Source organism: Opisthorchis viverrini (assembly GCF_000715545.1).
Source record: "Opisthorchis viverrini unplaced genomic scaffold opera_v5_106, whole genome shotgun sequence".
Classification (NCBI taxonomy): Eukaryota; Metazoa; Platyhelminthes; class Trematoda; order Opisthorchiida; family Opisthorchiidae; genus Opisthorchis; species Opisthorchis viverrini.
Genome location: NW_008751768.1, coordinates 1,038,810 through 1,056,286, shown reverse-complemented (window position 1 = coordinate 1,056,286; position 17,477 = coordinate 1,038,810). Strand labels below are relative to the sequence as shown.

General features: G+C 45.8%; 2 protein-coding genes across 2 annotated transcripts in view; one reads left to right on the top strand and one right to left on the bottom strand.

Annotated features, from left to right (window-relative positions):
• The window catches only part of T265_05767 (hypothetical protein), a gene marked incomplete at both ends in the record, with an annotated part of 22,017 nt that extends 5,211 nt beyond the window's left edge, over positions 1-16,806 (top strand). The window contains 6 exons of the mRNA XM_009170847.1: positions 1,025-1,169; positions 10,106-10,251; positions 12,666-12,955; positions 14,017-14,382; positions 16,245-16,490; positions 16,617-16,806. Coding sequence (XP_009169111.1) covers positions 1,025-1,169; positions 10,106-10,251; positions 12,666-12,955; positions 14,017-14,382; positions 16,245-16,490; positions 16,617-16,670 — 1,247 coding nt within the window. The remainder of the gene's footprint in view (positions 1-1,024; positions 1,170-10,105; positions 10,252-12,665; positions 12,956-14,016; positions 14,383-16,244; positions 16,491-16,616) is intronic.
• T265_05768 (hypothetical protein) lies at positions 9,215-9,673 on the bottom strand (the record flags this gene model as incomplete). Its single annotated transcript, XM_009170848.1, has 1 exon — positions 9,215-9,673. The coding sequence occupies one exon, from the start codon at positions 9,671-9,673 to the stop codon at positions 9,215-9,217; it is 459 nt and encodes a 152-aa protein (XP_009169112.1).
• Positions 16,807-17,477: the final 671 nt, after the last annotated feature.

Here is a 17,477-nt window from a genome sequence, read left to right as displayed (position 1 = left end):
CTCTCCGTACACTCTCACACGTCCGGAAGTCTGAGAATACAAAGAACGTATTATGTTTGCAAACTTCCGGGGCATTCCTTGGTGGGCAAGCGTCTCAAGAACAGACCGATCAACCGAGTCGAATGCTTCTCGGAAATCCGAGGCGCATTCAATGGTTGGACGTCTGAAAAGTCTCCTCGTCCTCCAAGTTGGGGTTTGGAACATGTGGCAATTTGTAGAAGTGGTACTGCATTTATAATTCCCGCCAAACGCAGCTGCTTTGCGGTTAGGCTTTTGAGGGCTCTAATCGTCCCCATGTCTAGGTGTTGGCGCTTTGATAGTATCCCAGCCCATGTACAGCCCTGAACTACACATACACGAAATAAACTCATGCTACCGTTGCGTGCTGCCATCAGTAGGTCTTCTTACTCGCTGCATACAGCAGGGCGGCTAAGCGAAAACACTGCAACTGACGTCTCCCTTCACTCTCTTTCACATAATTTTCCTTCCCCCCTCCCAACCCCGTTAATGACTCTCCGCAGGTGTTTCAGGTTAGCCTTGCAGATTCGTGCATTGACCTCATTTTTCACACTAGAATCAGAACTAATACAACTTCCACAACGTCGAGTGCCTTCCTGTCTCAGAGTGAATTTTGGCACAAGTGTACTTTTGCTACATTTGTAAGGTCTGGGTTTTCTGGAAATAATGGCTCTCAAAGGAGTTGCCATACTGTTTTATCGTGCTGTGGTAAACTCCTAGGAAAGGACGGAATGTTGGTGGATAGCAAAAGCCCAAGCCATATTCAATCAGTGTTCTGCCTCGATTGTCCACTACCAACTGATCGCCTTAGGTGATTCACATTCACTAGTCAATTTTGCTTTATGGGCGAACTTTTGCCCCCTTCTCTCAAATGTAAGTTTCCACACAATTCTGTGCGTTTTGTCAGTTTCCATTAGTATGGCCTTTGTTCCCCTCGCTTTTTTGGTGATCATAGGAATCGCCTTTTGGCTTCACCAGATAATACTCCCCATGGTCTGCATTGTAGGCTACGAAGATGGTGTTGAAGAGCGCGTCATCAATGAAGAGTATAAAATATGGAAGAAAAACACTCCTTTCTTATATGATATGGTAATGACCCATGCCTTGGAATGGCCAAGCCTCACTGCACAGTGGTTACCTGAAGTCACGAGGTGAGTTAAACCTTCGTTCAGTTTCCTCTTTTACTTTATCGTGAATGTTTATGACCCATTGCCTATTATTCATACGGGAGATCCCTGTGGTTTGTCCGAGTGAGGCCTATTTAAATTTAAAGCCCGAGAATTAGATTTCACTGGGTCGACTTACTTTTACTGCAGCTGTCCCGTACTCGGGAATAAGTCCAAAACTCCATAGGATACGATTTGTACTGATGGGAACCAAGCGCCAGACACCGTAGACAGAGCACAGGTCAAGATGATTGACATCTGATTTGACAGCAGATAGCCAGGCCTTCTGCCACATCGCCTGGCGGCAACTAATCTCGACTGGTGCTTGGGTTAAGGATCTTCCACAAGAGTTTGTCATATGGTTTGCGGAGCGCCTGTCCGAATCATTTCAGTCGACATGGCTGGATTTGAATGGCCAGTTGTAATACGCCTTGATAACGTTTTCGGACTGGTTCTATGGAAACCCGACCGTCCCATCTTGTTTTAGCCCTGAGTCTCAGCGCTTGTGTTAGAAAATTCCCAGTTTAGCTATCCGCGCATTGTGCTGACAGGGTCTTGCATCCATAAATTGGCGCAAAATTTTGGTTCTGAGGCTAGTGCTAGACCTACGCCACAAGGTATGTTTCATTTGTAGAAGGGTTTTCCAGGCTCGAGATGGCGAATTTAATGACACGAAGGTCTGTGGTTCAAACCCGACATGTTCATCTCGACTTCCCTTATCTAGGCTTGGGCAACCTGGCAACCCACGCGCTTCTTTCGGGCGGCATGACACCTAGGCACCGAAAGGGTGTAACAGCTGAGCGATATTTTTCTGGCGCCATCGATGTGCATTCTTATTTCACCCCTAATCGGACTGCTAAATCAAATGCGGAAACCGGGGTGTTGGAACACAGGCACCTGTCGATATTTACTAAAATGGGCGATGGTGCAGTGTTTTTCGAGGATGTAGAGAAGACTTAGAGGCGTTGATTTCGAAGTTGGTCTGATCTGGTGTTGACGTGTGACTCTGGGTAGTCGTCCAGGAAAACACCGTCATATATGTTCCAGGTCGAGGATCTAATTATCCTTCGTAATTTGCGCTCTTGGGTTTTGACCCCGTCCCATGGTAGTATCTCAACGCGTGCACCACCGCGGTCCCTGATGATAAACACTGGGTCTTTATGCGCTTCATACAACAGGGTCCATCAGCGAATACATGGATGTCTAGTGCTTTCTATCTTTCTTCCTTACTCTCAACTCTCATCAGGCTCCATCTGTTCATCAGAGTTCTGTAGATTCCGGTTGTAGGTACGTCCGTCAGGCACCGACAAAGGTACCCCATCTCACGCCACCGCTCACACGCCGCTCCACTGTCAGTAATCAGACAGTGTCCAGTCATTTTTCACCGCGGTCTTCAGTTTCCGAAATCTGGGCAAACCGACCGACGAACTATTTTCGTGCAAATTTTTGACACTTCTAATATTTTGCTGCACTACCGAAATCGGAGTACATGCACATACATTGCTGGAGCTTACGGCACCTGTTTGCTATCGGCTGTGAATTTCAGGGGACTCCTTCACTTCTACAGCTAAATTTGCCGGTGTTGTCATGGCTCTTGGCTTCGGAGATTAGGTTGTTTTACCTGATTGGACATCTCTGTGCTGTCCACCTGCCTGTTACCGTGAAGTTTCAATCGGCCGACATAATCTTCCCTTATTCATAGTTTATTCACTAACTACTCGTAGCTCTGATTCAGGGAGATCCGTCGAGCATTGTTCACCCTCTTGAACAGTTCAAATGGTATCGACCACTGGAGATTTCTACGCACAAGCAGGGCGTCTCAGTTCATCTGAATAACGAGTTGGTGGGGCATTTGTTTTATACGGAAGGTTTAATGGTAACAGTGAACGCCTGCAACTTTGTACTGATCACCAATTTTCTTCTTTAGTGTCGTGTTCAGATACAGTCGATGGATTTTGGCAACCGATTTCCTCCGACTGAGCACTTGTGAAGCCAAGTCCACCATACAACCGTGCGCTGCCGGCTGCAGTGCTCCTTCTGGAATACCTATCTTGTTTCATGCCATACCTTCGTCCTGTGTAGACTTCCGCAGATGTTTCGTGCTAAATTTGAAGGGTAAACTTTTCGTTTAGCTATCAGTAGGATTTCTGAACCTCGAACTAACCTATGTTGTGCCTGAAGGGTGACCTCCACAGAGGATTTCAGTGGTAACCTAGATAAGTTAACAGGTGTGACGTTTTGCAGCCTAAGCATGTGGTGTTTGTAGTTTGGATCTCAGAACCAAGCATTCCTTCGGGACAACGGCATCATCCAGCTGGGTGGTTTTCATGGTCCAGCCGAAACAAAAATATCGTAATATCTCTCGTTTCCCTTCTATCAGGTCATATTTCGCCTATCTGAAACAGTCAAACAACTCAACGATCACACTAATATAGGATAACTAGACATGCGCAACTCATGACCGAGCTACGGCGACCTGTCCAATGCAATCCCTAAATGACCTGGCGCTGCCAGTTTCACCTCGGTGGTCGGTTAGTGCCAACCTTCTAAGGCCAGTACTTTAGGACAGTGATGCTCAAATAGTCCTGTTCATTTCAGTCTGACAACTGTGAACAATGTGTGCGCGTGGTGATCCAGGTCGCCATAGCTTGCGACAGTGGACAGTGTAGGATGGAAGGGTTACAGGAGAACATAACGAAATAAGAGCGAGTAAGTTCTTAAGACCTAGTGAATACAACGCCTAGTGATACAACGCCGCCGCTGATTGTGACATCACCATGCAGATAACCACCTCCAGCCGTCGATGCTGTAGGTCTCTGATATTCCGACATTGCGAACGAGGTGCACCAGTGTAGACAAAGTCCTCTGTTATGTTTTTTCATGCTTCGTCTAAAGGTCATCCGTTGTTCTTGAGGTATCTACTAGTCAGAACCTAACAGCAAGCGTGACATTCGATCACTTAGCATGTGGAGCTCATGGCCCAGCCAATGTAGTTGGTGCAGCCGATTCAACTGATAAAGTGGACGGGCAACTGGTTTGTTGCCAAAAACCACTCGTCGCACTTCAGCATTGTTAACTTAGTGTTTCCGTGATGCACATGCTATGCTTTGGAATGACGCTCATCACACACGAAAAATGTTTTTCCCTCAACCCACATTGGCAAGGCTTCGTAGGCATAAAACAACAGTGGAAACACTATCACGTAAACCCTGCCGATTTTCACCGATAGACTACTGTCACGTGAACTCCAAGGCGACCAAGCTAAAGAAGGGTAGAGTGGGCTTTGCTGATTCCGGCGTTTACTTTGCATGCAATGCTGCCATCCATCATGTTTCAACAAACGAGATAGATAAACTTATTCACTATTCCTAGTGCCTCTTGTGCCATGACCAGCTTTGGCGGTGCACTTATCCACTCGTGTATCAGCACCCTGCACTTTGAAAGCTCAGAGCTCATGCCCTATCCTATGGTGACATTATTCACATCATCTAGTGTTTTGTCTGTGGATAGGATGTGAACTAAGTAGCGCAATACCCTAAGCATACTTCAGGTCTTTGGGGCTTCCGGGACGAAGCTCTGGGCCAGAAAATGCAACAAACCTCTCTTGGATAATTAACTCGATTACGACCTTGGTAGAGCTGACAAAACGTTGTGGCAAAAGATTTTTGGTGAGTTCAAAAGAATACTCCGTACACTCGCGCCCATAGATGTTGAAATGTAAAGGTTGGAAATGACATAATTGTTTGAGAAGATCGCCTAAAAGCAACGCGAGTGGTTGAGTTGAAAAAGGCTTCTACGTGTGAACGAGAACAATTGTTAATAATTTGTGTTTTTCGGGAAGTTTTCAAAAGTTAAAGGTGCAGTCAATGCATCTGCGGTCCGAGAGGAATTTATCCCTTTTCACGACTCCCGTTTGCCAGTGGGGATAATACCGGCTAGCAACTTGGAAACGATGGTGACGGATATCCCAGTGATTCACATTGAGATATAACATCTTTTCAAGCAGCAGTGGGTAGCGGCCGTTCTTCCGTCATTTCATTCGCTTTTCAAACGATTTTGAATTTTTTAGACAGTGGACAATTCCTCCCTCATCAACCCCAAACAAGGTCTAGGTAAAAAATATCTAGGACCGGCTGCTGTTCCCTTGCGAATATTCACTTCGGTTTTTGATTTTTTTTTGTCTGTTAGGATCGAGCGGTTGACATCCCATTATAAAGCTGGTGGTGTGCTGAGTACCTCAGGCCAGCCAAACCGTTATTTGAAATGCCCCCTCACAAAAGCAGGTGCCAGGATTTGAAATGGACTTTTGAGCCGTCCCCCCTGTAATAGCTTGACTATTTAAGCGGTCTTCTTGGCTCGGTAGTGTAGATGTTGGAAATACGTTCGATTACACCCAATCGCTGTCGTCTTTTCGACTTTTCGGATTTTTTCTTAGCCACCGTTTCTCCCGATCGGAATAAGCTTGCAAATCGGAAACCGTTTCAGAAATCGCGTGAAGTCGTACTGCCGGCCTGATGGGACCATTTTCCTCTTTGTCAAGGACATGGTTCACCGTGAGAGGGCTGTGATACTGTTAGAACGCCCAGACCTAGACAGAAGAACGTTCGTCCTCAACCAGAGCCTTCGGCTTAAAAGCTTGATCGCAAGGCACTGGTGGTTGACAGAAAATACCAATTCACTGTATTTTTTTAGAGAACACGTCGCCACATATGTTTCAACCTCCAACCTGGAAGACCAGGGGACTGTTGGTCAGAACTCTAATAATTGACAAACCTGATAAACCCTGCAAGTATCGCAGGGATACTTCCAGTATAACTCAATGGGTCAAGGAGTCACACAAACCGTCACCACGTTAAGGTTCAGTCTCTTGGTTACGGCACGATATCATATTCACATCAAAATCTTGGAGTTTGTTTACGCAAGGGACTTGACTTTATTTCATCAGGGCTTCTATCGCTTATAGCTGCTGCCATTCCCACTAAACAGGTGACCTGGCCACGCTTGCCGTCATGCGATGGGCTGTCAAAGTAAGTCGCGGTCTGAATACTGTGGGTTACACATGACCATAGCCCTTCATTTCAATGGAATATCACCGAGCATCCAATTGTCTCCCTGAGAGTTCTTTGTATGCGGTTTGGATCAATGGGATGGAATAGTGGTTATTGATATAAGGTTGACGGAACCGTCCAAAATCTACCATTGATTTCGCCATTTTAAGGATATCAGCCTGCCCAGGACAGTGGTCGCCTCCAGCAGACGCTGAAAATAGGTCCCTCACACATGTACGAGCGCACGCTCTCTGCATAGGCTTCTAGGTAGGCAAAGGTGAACATGGACTCTTGAAGTGTTCGGTATTTAAATGCTATTGATTTGCCATCAAAGGACTCAATCAACAGTGGACCTGTATAAACTTCTCGGTAGCCTCTGGCCTGAAGTGGAATATCATGGACGTATTGCACCAGTCGCTTATTCTCGGCAGCCTCCGGTCGATACTGTAGACAGGATAGCGACTGATGTTCAGGACTGATAACCTATATCATGTTCAAGTTACAAGCATCAATAGTGACATACCAAGAATGGTAATTCAGCCCCAGGTGACCTCTCAGATAAAGCAGGTATATAAATCTTCTGACATGCGGAGCACATGTCGCAGCCAACGCAACGTATGAAACGTGAGTAATTCGTTTATCGTGACAGATTTCCTTCTTCCGAAGACTATTTGGCGTACCTCAGCATTACTAATCTGATGTTCCCATCGGACCTCAACAATGCTTCGGAGACACCGATGATCCAGCACTAACTTCCGTATGTTCTCTGCACGTAGGAGCCACGTCTCTGATCCATATAGCACTGCCGCAATGCAAACTCTTTTCTTGACAGACTAACTCACGTCACTGCGGCGCCATAGGTGTCGAAGGTTAGCAAAAGCTGTTCTGGCCTTTCCGACTCGAGAAATAATCTCATCTCCAGCCAGTCCAGCGGAACTGACACAGCTGCTCAGGTAAACAAATTCATCCACTACGTTGATTGGCTCACCTGCAAGCATGAGTTGTGGGTCTGATCCCATCATCATTGTCAGCTCTAATAACCGCGTACTCGTCGTACAATGGTTGTAGCTGCCGATTGGGGCGGGGGGGGAGCGCCATTGAGGGCGCGACTGGGCCATGTCTGACAGTGTCTCTAGCCATTGATGTGGGTTCGATCCCACCCAGTCTTGTAGCAACACTTTACACTTTGCAGGTGTGTAACGCATGCAAAACCGTGCGGCAGTTATTTGGGTTAGTTAAAATCGTTTGCACTTGGGAAGAATCTGAAGCAAGCAGAGCAATATCGTCTGCATACTGAATGTCTGTGAGGGAACGTTCTGGGAGCACTTCGACTCCCGGCATAGAAATTTCAAACAACATATCAATAACAAAGTTGAATGGGAATGGTGAGAGAGTATAGCCTTGTCTTGCACCACTAAACTTGGTGAACTCAGGCGGGAGCTTCTCGTACTCGCTCACAGCAGTTCGCATACAGTGCCCTCATATTGGATACGAATTTGGAAGGGACACCTTTGATCACCAGACACTGCCAAAGTTACTGAAGATCGACAGCTCAATGGGTCGCCCAGACACACATCGCCACACCACAGTAAGGTCCTGTCTCTTCGAGACGGATACGAAAACAGGCCGAAGAAATAAGCCAACCGCCTTCTCTTTAAAGGGCAGAGACAGGGGACCCAAAAGTGACCCAATGGCGTCTAAAGTCTACAGAAAACACTATACTGGTCTGTATTTTGCCCCAACGACCTCATCACACCAAACCTTGACAAGGCGTAACTAAGAACGACTTACTCTTCACGAAGGATGTTCGTCGACCCCTGCACAAGACAAACCACTTCAGAGCATTGTGGCCACATGACAGATATTCTGACAATTTATAGCGTGCGCTGCAGAGGCTCGATGTATACAAAACTGGAAGAGCTGTCTTGCTGCATGGTTTCGAGGTTTCATCCGACCCGAGAATTTTAGATGTCTTGATCACCAGTGCCTCCATATCATTGCAACGATTCCGTAACGAGAATGTGGTAAAGAATCCGGATCGTTAGAGCAGCAGATTAAGCTTATCAGGTTCATATGTTTAGGGCATGTATCCCATAGACCCAATCGCCGACTACCGAAGAAAGCGTTGTCTTCTGTTCCGGGCGATTGTTGGCGCGTAGACTGCGAGAGATAGGCTGTGACAAGATAACGTGAATGAAGTCGGTGCACATGCCATCGTTTCCCCAGCTACGTAGCTAGATTTCGCCTGTATTTGTGGGCCGGGTTTATGTCGACTGGTGATTCAATGGCATTGATGGTGCCCCACTTCAACAGCATGCTCAAATGTGTCTATTTTAACCCTACACACACTGTGGGCGATTTAATCTCACTTAGGGTTTTTCGCACTAAGGCTCTCATTCCTCAACTGTATGACAGATAAGCACTAGTGCGTCGCTGTCGTTTATAAATTATGGCTAAATTAGCGGTATCCGCTTTCATTTCACGTTGCTGTCATGACCCATCCGCGGACTTTTCGTCAATAAGGTTTGTGGATATAAATCAAGGTTTTTTGGTGAATGTTGATCGGTCATGCGTAATACGTACCCAACCACCTCAGCCTTATCCGTCTATCTGCTGCTCTAGGAAATCCGACTCAGGAGGTTGTGATCAGTGTAGTCAAATGTGATGTCATAACTACTGAGCTGCCTTGAGCTCTCCGTGAGATATGCAGCAGTAGTTCGTCGGAAAACTGGATGGAAATTTAAATTTAGCATAGTGAATCAGCGATAAGGGTTTTTTATATTTGCCTTCATCGTCAGCTGTCTGAACGTTTTCCACCGTTCTCATCCGATATTGTTTGCGCCTGTCGTGGAATTCTGGTGAGTTGTCTAACTGGACACCTTTTGGAAGTGAGGGTAGACGTGATATGCGCTCGCAGATTGTCGTTTTAAGGATCAGAGGTGTTATCAAATTGTGCTAAAACCGCTTGTTAAGTGGGTGCCTTCAGTTCGAACAGCCGTTTCCTGGAGAATCCGGGGACTTTTCAGGTCTGACTTCAATAGCTTTGGAGTTGATTTCGATAACGTTTGCCATTATGCGTCGTTGTTGAGTGTGCTTCAATACTTCCATCTTCAAGAGTTTAGGGAAAGGTGGCGTCTTTGACGGATTTCTAGGTGCAGCTGGAACTGCGCGAATCAGTGTAAGATCTGACCTTTCACTATCACAATCTCGGTAAGACCAGTAATCGTCAACGTAAGACACTTTGCGCGAATGGATGAAAGTGTAATCATTGGTTGTCTGTTCATTTACTGTTCGTTCACCGAGTAAGCAGGTATCTTCTTGGGTGGTAGAAACGCGTTTTTGAGACATACACCGGGTCGAGAGCTCTACAGGTGATCCTGAGATCCACTTCGATATATGAGAGCCATAACTGGCAGAGTTGCCCATGCAGTGAACAGTCATCTCCCTTATTAGGACTGGAGACAGGACTTATCGGTTGTCAAAGCACATGGTACAGCCGCGCACCAAATGTCACGATCTTGTGGCGATGAAAGCAGGGGAGGGGGTTAGTTTGGCTCCTCAGCAGAGGGGGTGGACTTTCTTTGTTCTGCCAGGTTTTTTTAAATTGCGATGCAGCTGATGGCGGATCTAATGACCGTACACACGAAGCAGATGATAGCCTTACTTTTCGGACCATTCGGTTTAATACCAAGCTGTAGTTTTCGGTGTTTTCTCGGCCATACATGATGTCGGGTAAATTTCTGGAGCACACTACACTGCTGTCATTTATGGCCGCCTGACTATGCTGTGGTGATTTCTACACTCTTCCTTTTCCAGTTTGTTGTGACCTTTTTGTCACTTTATTCCCCTTTGACGGCATTTCGCTTATTTCAGACCTGAGGGGAAGGATTACTCGATCCACCGACTGATACTTGGAACCCATACTTCTGATGAGCAGAATCACTTACTTATCGCAAGCGTCCATATGCCCAACGATGATGCGCAGTTCGATCCAAATAGCTACGATGTCGAACGTGGCGGTAAGTTTATTCTGGAATGTATAAGGGAATTTTCCTTTCAATTCACTTCGTCTGTGCCCATTGTTTCGTTTATTGCTTGTTGACGACTAAGACTGAAGCATCCAGCTTAGGTCCATAGATTTGCAAGCGGTCAGTCTGTTCTGACATTTTTTGTGGGCCATCAAGTGAGCAGCTATAAATTCTTGTACCATATGATTCTGTCGGTCAGCTTTTGAATACTAAAGTGAATATGTAGCCACTGTTCGTGGCATCATCTTGGAAGATGACAAGTTCACCCAGGACCGACTTATCGTTTTACCACGGCAAGAGAATCACACACCTACCTCTCCAAGGAGTTTCCACCAAAACTTGAGGCATGGATTGTGGATCTACGTACACTGAATACGTTCTGGCCATCGTCGTCATCAGTATTTAACACTGATGCTCCACTGCCGTAAAACCACTGTGCTTGCTTCTTGAATTCTTGTTTTCGACACATCAATGTCGAAAGAGTCCAGTGTGAGAGCATGAGCGTGGTTAAGAGTGTGGACGTTGAAAGCAGGCATATAGACCGGGCGTTGAGGCTTGATTTCAGGCTGCCTAAGGATGTCAGCGCCGGATGAAGCGCAGGTATTGCATGCAAAACTGATGCAAATGAATGGAGCCATCAGTCCTAACTGGTGGGCCTGCAAGGCGAGAGCTATTAATGGGGTGGAGAGACAAGGAGGATAAAGTATGTTAAAGAGAATGAAAGGGAAGCATCAACGGCAGTCTGTTTTTTGCTAACTCGCCCTGCTGTATAGAGCAGATAAGGTAACCCAAATGATAACACCATGTCACGGCCGATGTGGCATGAGATGATTTGTCATTGTGCACCTCGTGGCTGAACGTGGACTAGTGCACTGCCAGAGTGCCCAAACGTAGATACATGGACGATCAGGGTCCTCGACCTAAGCCTTGGGCAATAAAGCCTGACCGCAAGTCAGCGTGCAAGCCATGAATTTAAATTGATCACCTTCCCGTCAGTTATAGCGTGCAACTCATTTTGGAACACCTAAATGCATTCTGACCGTGCGCTTGCTAGGAATCCTTTCTCTCTTCAATTTCCAGAATTGCGTAAGGACAAATCGCTTAGTGACAGGGTGATAGATACCGAATTTGGGCGAATTGGTTGGAATCACTAGATTCTTCCATTTGCCACACCGTCTGATGTCAATTGGTGGAGACCTTTGAACTATGCCGGGAGTTTTATCTGTGGCACGGTGCTACCACTTCCGCTGAAGCGTTCAATATTAGACAGAATGGTGGCACTGCTTGAATCTTTTGAAGACGATACGTTTTTTTTGTATTCTTAGATATCGGCGTGTGAGTATAGGAGACGGGGGCTCTCAAAGATCTCTTGCACACACTGTGCCCGCAAAGTGTACGATCATGCTTGTGGATCTGCAGTCACTAAGCACGCTACCTACGACCAAAGGTAGTCGAATTTATGGAGCGTTCTACGTATTTTCGGGGTTGTATTAGTTCAGATTGTAGTGTGACAGATGAATTTTAATGCACGAATCTCTAAGGTTCAGATCAATTCTGCTAGTTTGAGATACCTGTGGCAGCAAAGCGTCATATCCTTAAATCTCAAGGTATGGTGTGTATTGGGCTACAATATGGTTTTGTTGTGCAGCTGTGGAACATGACCTCTTTGAGCAGCGGAACTCAAGTCTTCAGGTCTCCGTCCCAGAACCATGACTCACGTAAGCTGATATCAGCGAACCCGAAACGAGGCAATTAGTAAGCGACTGTTTGGTTGTGCTACGGGGATTTCAGTCGAAGGATGTATCCAGCGTCAGAAGCTGTGGTAGTTGGGCCATGTATTGCGGATGCCTAATTGTCATTTCGCAAGGAGTGCCAAGCAGAGAAGCGGCCAAACTTCGACCTAACAGATAGGTATAAAGGATATTATGAAAAGTTTGAGTGGTGTTCTTACGACTCGCCTACCAGGATGGGGTCCGTGTGTTTCCCCTGTGCTTGGCTGTAGATGCTGTAAGATGTCCATGGTGGTCTCGTTTTCAGCTTCTATCCAAGTTACCTGAATGAGTTCAGAATGATTGTGGCAGGCTAGGTCCTTCCTCATCCACTTCGATTAACTTATAGTTATACGGCGGCGAAGCATCAGCGTTGAACACTGGTGTTTCCAGTTTGGTACTCACCCTACACTGCGGCCTAAAGAATCCCGGCAAAGAATCCCAGCATTTCGGAGGTAATCCTGTTATGAAAGGATGAACACCCGATATCTTGCGATCGGTTCACTTAATTCACACGATCTTAGAGCGGTAGTCGTTATTTGAATTATCGAGAGACGAAACTGCATATCGAATAACTGCTGCTTTTTATTCCAAGTTGAATTCATTGTCACTTTCAACCCCCTGTTTTCTTAACAGAATTCGGGGGGTTCGGTGCGGTGTCCGGAAAAATTGATATCAACATAAAAATCAACCACGAGGGGGAGGTCAATCGTGCGCGATATATGCCCCAAAACCCGTGTGTGATTGCTACCAAAACCCCTAGTTCGGACGTACTCGTGTTTGATTACACCAAACACCCAAGCAAACCTGATCCCTCCGGTGTTTGCAAGCCAGAATTACGGTTACGTGGCCATCAGAAAGAGGGATACGGGCTCTCGTGGAACCCAAATTTGAATGGGTATCTCCTCTCTGCTTCAGATGATCATGTGAGTTAAGCCACTGTTTTCTAATGTAATTATGCACACATGTCACCTTGCTCGCTTTGGTTGTTACACGTGCAAACTAGCCTTACTGCGTTGCTGGGTTCATTCTAGAGATGGAAAGCTATCTGAATAAATCTTGTATACAACTTCAAATTTTGATTAGGTACTATGGGCTCGGGGTAACTCAATGGTTAATGGGCAGACTTACTAAACGGAAGGTCCGTGGTCCGAACCCAACCCCGGCACTAAACTGCTCCTGTCTAGGTTTGGAAAACCTGGCAGTATCTCAGCCGTCATGCTTCTTTCGGATTGCGCGGCAGCTATGCACCGGAAGGGGGCCGTGGCTAAACGATTATTATTATTATTATTATTATTATTATTATTATTATTATTATGACATGAGGTAATTCAAAACCCGAAATCCTTTAGATGTATCTCTGTTCTTTGGAGGCTTTTTATGTCAGTTGATTGCGCTTTCTCAAAAGAACATATCGCGGGCTAAAGCAGACACCTCTGGGGAGCTGAGAAAATGACTGTATGGAAAAAATGCACCAGGGCTCTGAACAATGTGCCTTCTCCAGTCTTGCACTGAACGCTGAGCGAACTGCACATACACGAACTCAGCTGATTCCCTTAAACCTGGTAAGCTGGTAAGCGATCTTCATGCTAGTGTTTTTGTTACTTTAGGGAGCAACCTGTTTTTGAAATGATTTGGTCATTTTATGTCGTTCCACAATATTGGTCAATGGTATTTTCCTGCGCGGTAGTTCACCGAATATAGCCTATTGGTACGCTGACACTCAAACAGGATTAAGAATACTCCAAATTCTGCAGACTTTATCCATCCAACACTCCATCATCTTTGGGATTCAAGCATTTAAAGCAGTTGTTTGTACAACTTGACTGTAATTACGATGGGTAAGGCTCTGAGTTGAAAATAATGCTTTTTCGGCATCAATGATCACCGAGCCCATCATCCTGTTATTTTAATTAACCAGAGCTGATTCTTCAAGGGCAATCCTGACTTTCAATAGAATCATGACTGATAGACGTCTTCTTTTTAGACTATTTGTATGTGGGATATCAATGCGACTCCGAAGGAGGGACGAATCATTGACGCGAAGACCATATTCACTGGACATACGAGTGTCGTAGAAGACGTTAGTTGGCACCCATTACATGAATCCATATTCGGATCTGTTGCTGATGACAAAAAGTTAATGATCTGGGATACTCGAAGTGGATGTACAACCAAACCAAGTCATACGGTGGAATCTCACTTAGCTGAGGTCAACTGCTTGTCATTCAATCCATTTAGTGAATACATCTTGGCCACAGGCAGTGCTGATCGCACGGTCGCCTTGTGGGATTTAAGAAGCCTACACATGAAGCTTCACTCGTTCGAGTCGCATAAGGACGAAATATTCCAGGTAAGCCACGTTTGATGTCCATGTAATCGGTCATTGTTAGGTTTCCATCCTTCTCAATTAATGTCTTGCTATAGTGCGAAAGTTCCGGGCATTCATTCACTGTTAAGCTGAAAAGACGATCCTAATATGGGGTGACCGTTTTATGCGTTATTCTGGGAATTGGCTGTGCGACACTCCTATCAGACCGGCGACTTGTTGGAAGTCTGACCAATACAGACTCTTGACTCTCCAGCTGGGAGTCGGAATAAGTGGGACGTATTGTTCCGTGGGAAGTGAACAAAAATAATGTTGCGTGAACTACTGCTTTATGGTCAGGCTTTTAAGCGAAAGGCTTTGGTTTGGGGCTCTACCCGTTCCTTCGCCTAGTACCGTTTCAGCCTGCACACAGCCATGATAATTTCCTGTTACTTCGGCCATAGCTTGGTGTCATCAGTCTGGTCACTCGTTCGCTATATACAGCATGGCGCCCAGGCAGAACCGAGCTACCGTCGATGCATATCTTCACTCTTATGTCTTAACTCCTGTTGGCATCTGGTCTCCCACCTGTGGAAGCGACTGGTTAAAAGCACATTGCTGTCGCTTTCGCTTCCCTGAAGTTTAAGCAAGCTCTTGATAGCTCTGCATTTCTGAAACCCGAACACAGGACCTACGCACACTACTCAAGTTTATTATACCTTCGGTATCTAAACGCTACCGACCACGAATGCTTGACGCTCACTTATTGAGCATTAAGTAGTGAAACCCATTGTCGACCGATCGCTCCGGGGCGCTACCCATCCATCCATCACTGTGCTGTCGTTAGGGCTGATATATCCATATTCGTATTTCATCACATACAGGCAACCCCTTACTGAACACAACATATCGATTCGTGCCCATCACACCGTTGTGTCACCCGATGGTATCCTCAGACCGGGCACGGAATTCACCAACCGCTTTTGATTCTCCTTGGTGTACTACCCCTCCCTGCTAGTACCGCCTTTATACCACCAAAAATGACGGACGACCTGCGTCCATTTCACATATTCGCTTTAATCTGATGGCTGCTTCGGGCCGTGCTCTGTTCGTTACTGTGCTGTGTACTAACTGAGCAGTTCGACTACCATTGCTGGTGGCCAAATGCAACGTGCATTCAAACTTGTTTCAGACGCACTACTATTCAGCAATCAGTACCTGGTTTGTGGTGGCTAAGTCTTTTCCGTCGGAAATAATCTGTCAGAATTTTGATTTCATCGTACTTTCACGCATTTTATGGGGATTTAGTTTCCCGCCAAACAATATCAGGATAGTTGCAAGGAACAAGAGTAGTGCTCACTATGGAGAGGTGTTTCTTGAAAGTTTTTTTCTCAGACCGGGCACGGAATTCACCAACCGCTTTTGATTCTCCTTGGTGTACTACCCCTCCCTGCTAGTACCGCCTTTATACCACCAAAAATGACGGACGACCTGCGTCCATTTCACATATTCGCTTTAATCTGATGGCTGCTTCGGGCCGTGCTCTGTTCGTTACTGTGCTGTGTACTAACTGAGCAGTTCGACTACCATTGCTGGTGGCCAAATGCAACGTGCATTCAAACTTGTTTCAGACGCACTACTATTCAGCAATCAGTACCTGGTTTGTGGTGGCTAAGTCTTTTCCGTCGGAAATAATCTGTCAGAATTTTGATTTCATCGTACTTTCACGCATTTTATGGGGATTTAGTTTCCCGCCAAACAATATCAGGATAGTTGCAAGGAACAAGAGTAGTGCTTCACTATGGAAGGTGTTTCTTGAAAGTTTTTTTAAAAGCAAACGTTGGCATTTGGATCTGTTCGCATGCGTTTTTCAACCTATGGCTGACCTCAGCTTTGATTGCTTCCAGGTTCAATGGTCACCGCACCATGAAACCATCTTGGCCAGTTCGGGTACCGATCGTCGCCTTCATGTGTGGGATTTGAGCAAAATCGGTGAGGAGCAGACGGTTGAAGAAGCTGAAGACGGACCCCCTGAGCTACTGTTCATTCACGGTGGCCATACAGCCAAGATTTCTGACTTCTCTTGGAATCCGAATGATGCCTGGGTTATTTGTTCGGTGTCCGAAGACAACATATTGCAAGTCTGGCAGATGGTTAGTTCATTCTTGTATCTACAGTAGAATGTTTGGTTTGCTTATCTTGAGTGGGTAATTTTTCAGTAGCTCATGTTCTTGGTGGACTGTAGTCTACATCACTATTTGTTCATCTATTTTCTGCAGGCGGAGAACATCTACAATGACGATGACTTACCAATAACGGCGGAAAACGATTAGAAGACAACAATCCGTCGTTCGTCATGCACGCAGAGTTTTGTACCCTACTCATCAATGCTTGCCACCAGGCTTATTTACTCATCTGAATAATGAACCAGTTATATCTGTTAAAATACAGTACTTTGTACATCCGTACTCAACCTTTCCAAAACACGAGGTCCTCTTTAGCCTCATTTTGTAGTTACGGCAAGCAACCAGCGTTCTCTCCTTTCATCTGGAATTACTCGAATGTCTGGCCTGTCAACCCAACTTAGTCTTACTATGTGAGCACTAGCTATACGGTCAGTGACTGAACGCATTGTATACTAGTCCTCCACTTCGTCTCCGTCCTGGAAATTCATCATTGGATAGGTAGTTGAAAACAACAGCCTCTCGTGAGTTAGTCTTAACAGGGATCAGTTACGGATATCAGGATCGTGGACACCTGCCTGGCCGTTTTGAAGCAGGATGTTTGGATAGAATATTTAGTCGTTGGATTATGATAAGCGTGATCGGAACAGTTTGTACTTCGGCGCGGGACTTTTTTTACCACGATCCATCTGAATTCTACAGCAATAAGGAATGAAAATGAATGGGCTGTAACTTGGATCCCGTTCACCTCTGCTTTTTTCTCAACTATCACACTACGCTCCTGATCATGCAGAATATAAAGTTTGTAATGTGGAGTTACTGGATACGTCCTTACGCTTCAGAAGCCTGACTGGCTGACTATTTCCATGAAGGTACACTTCGTTGTACATTTAAGCAACTGCAACTTGTCTATATGTGCTTCGAGAGCGAACGGATATGTTACGCTTACTTAGAAGA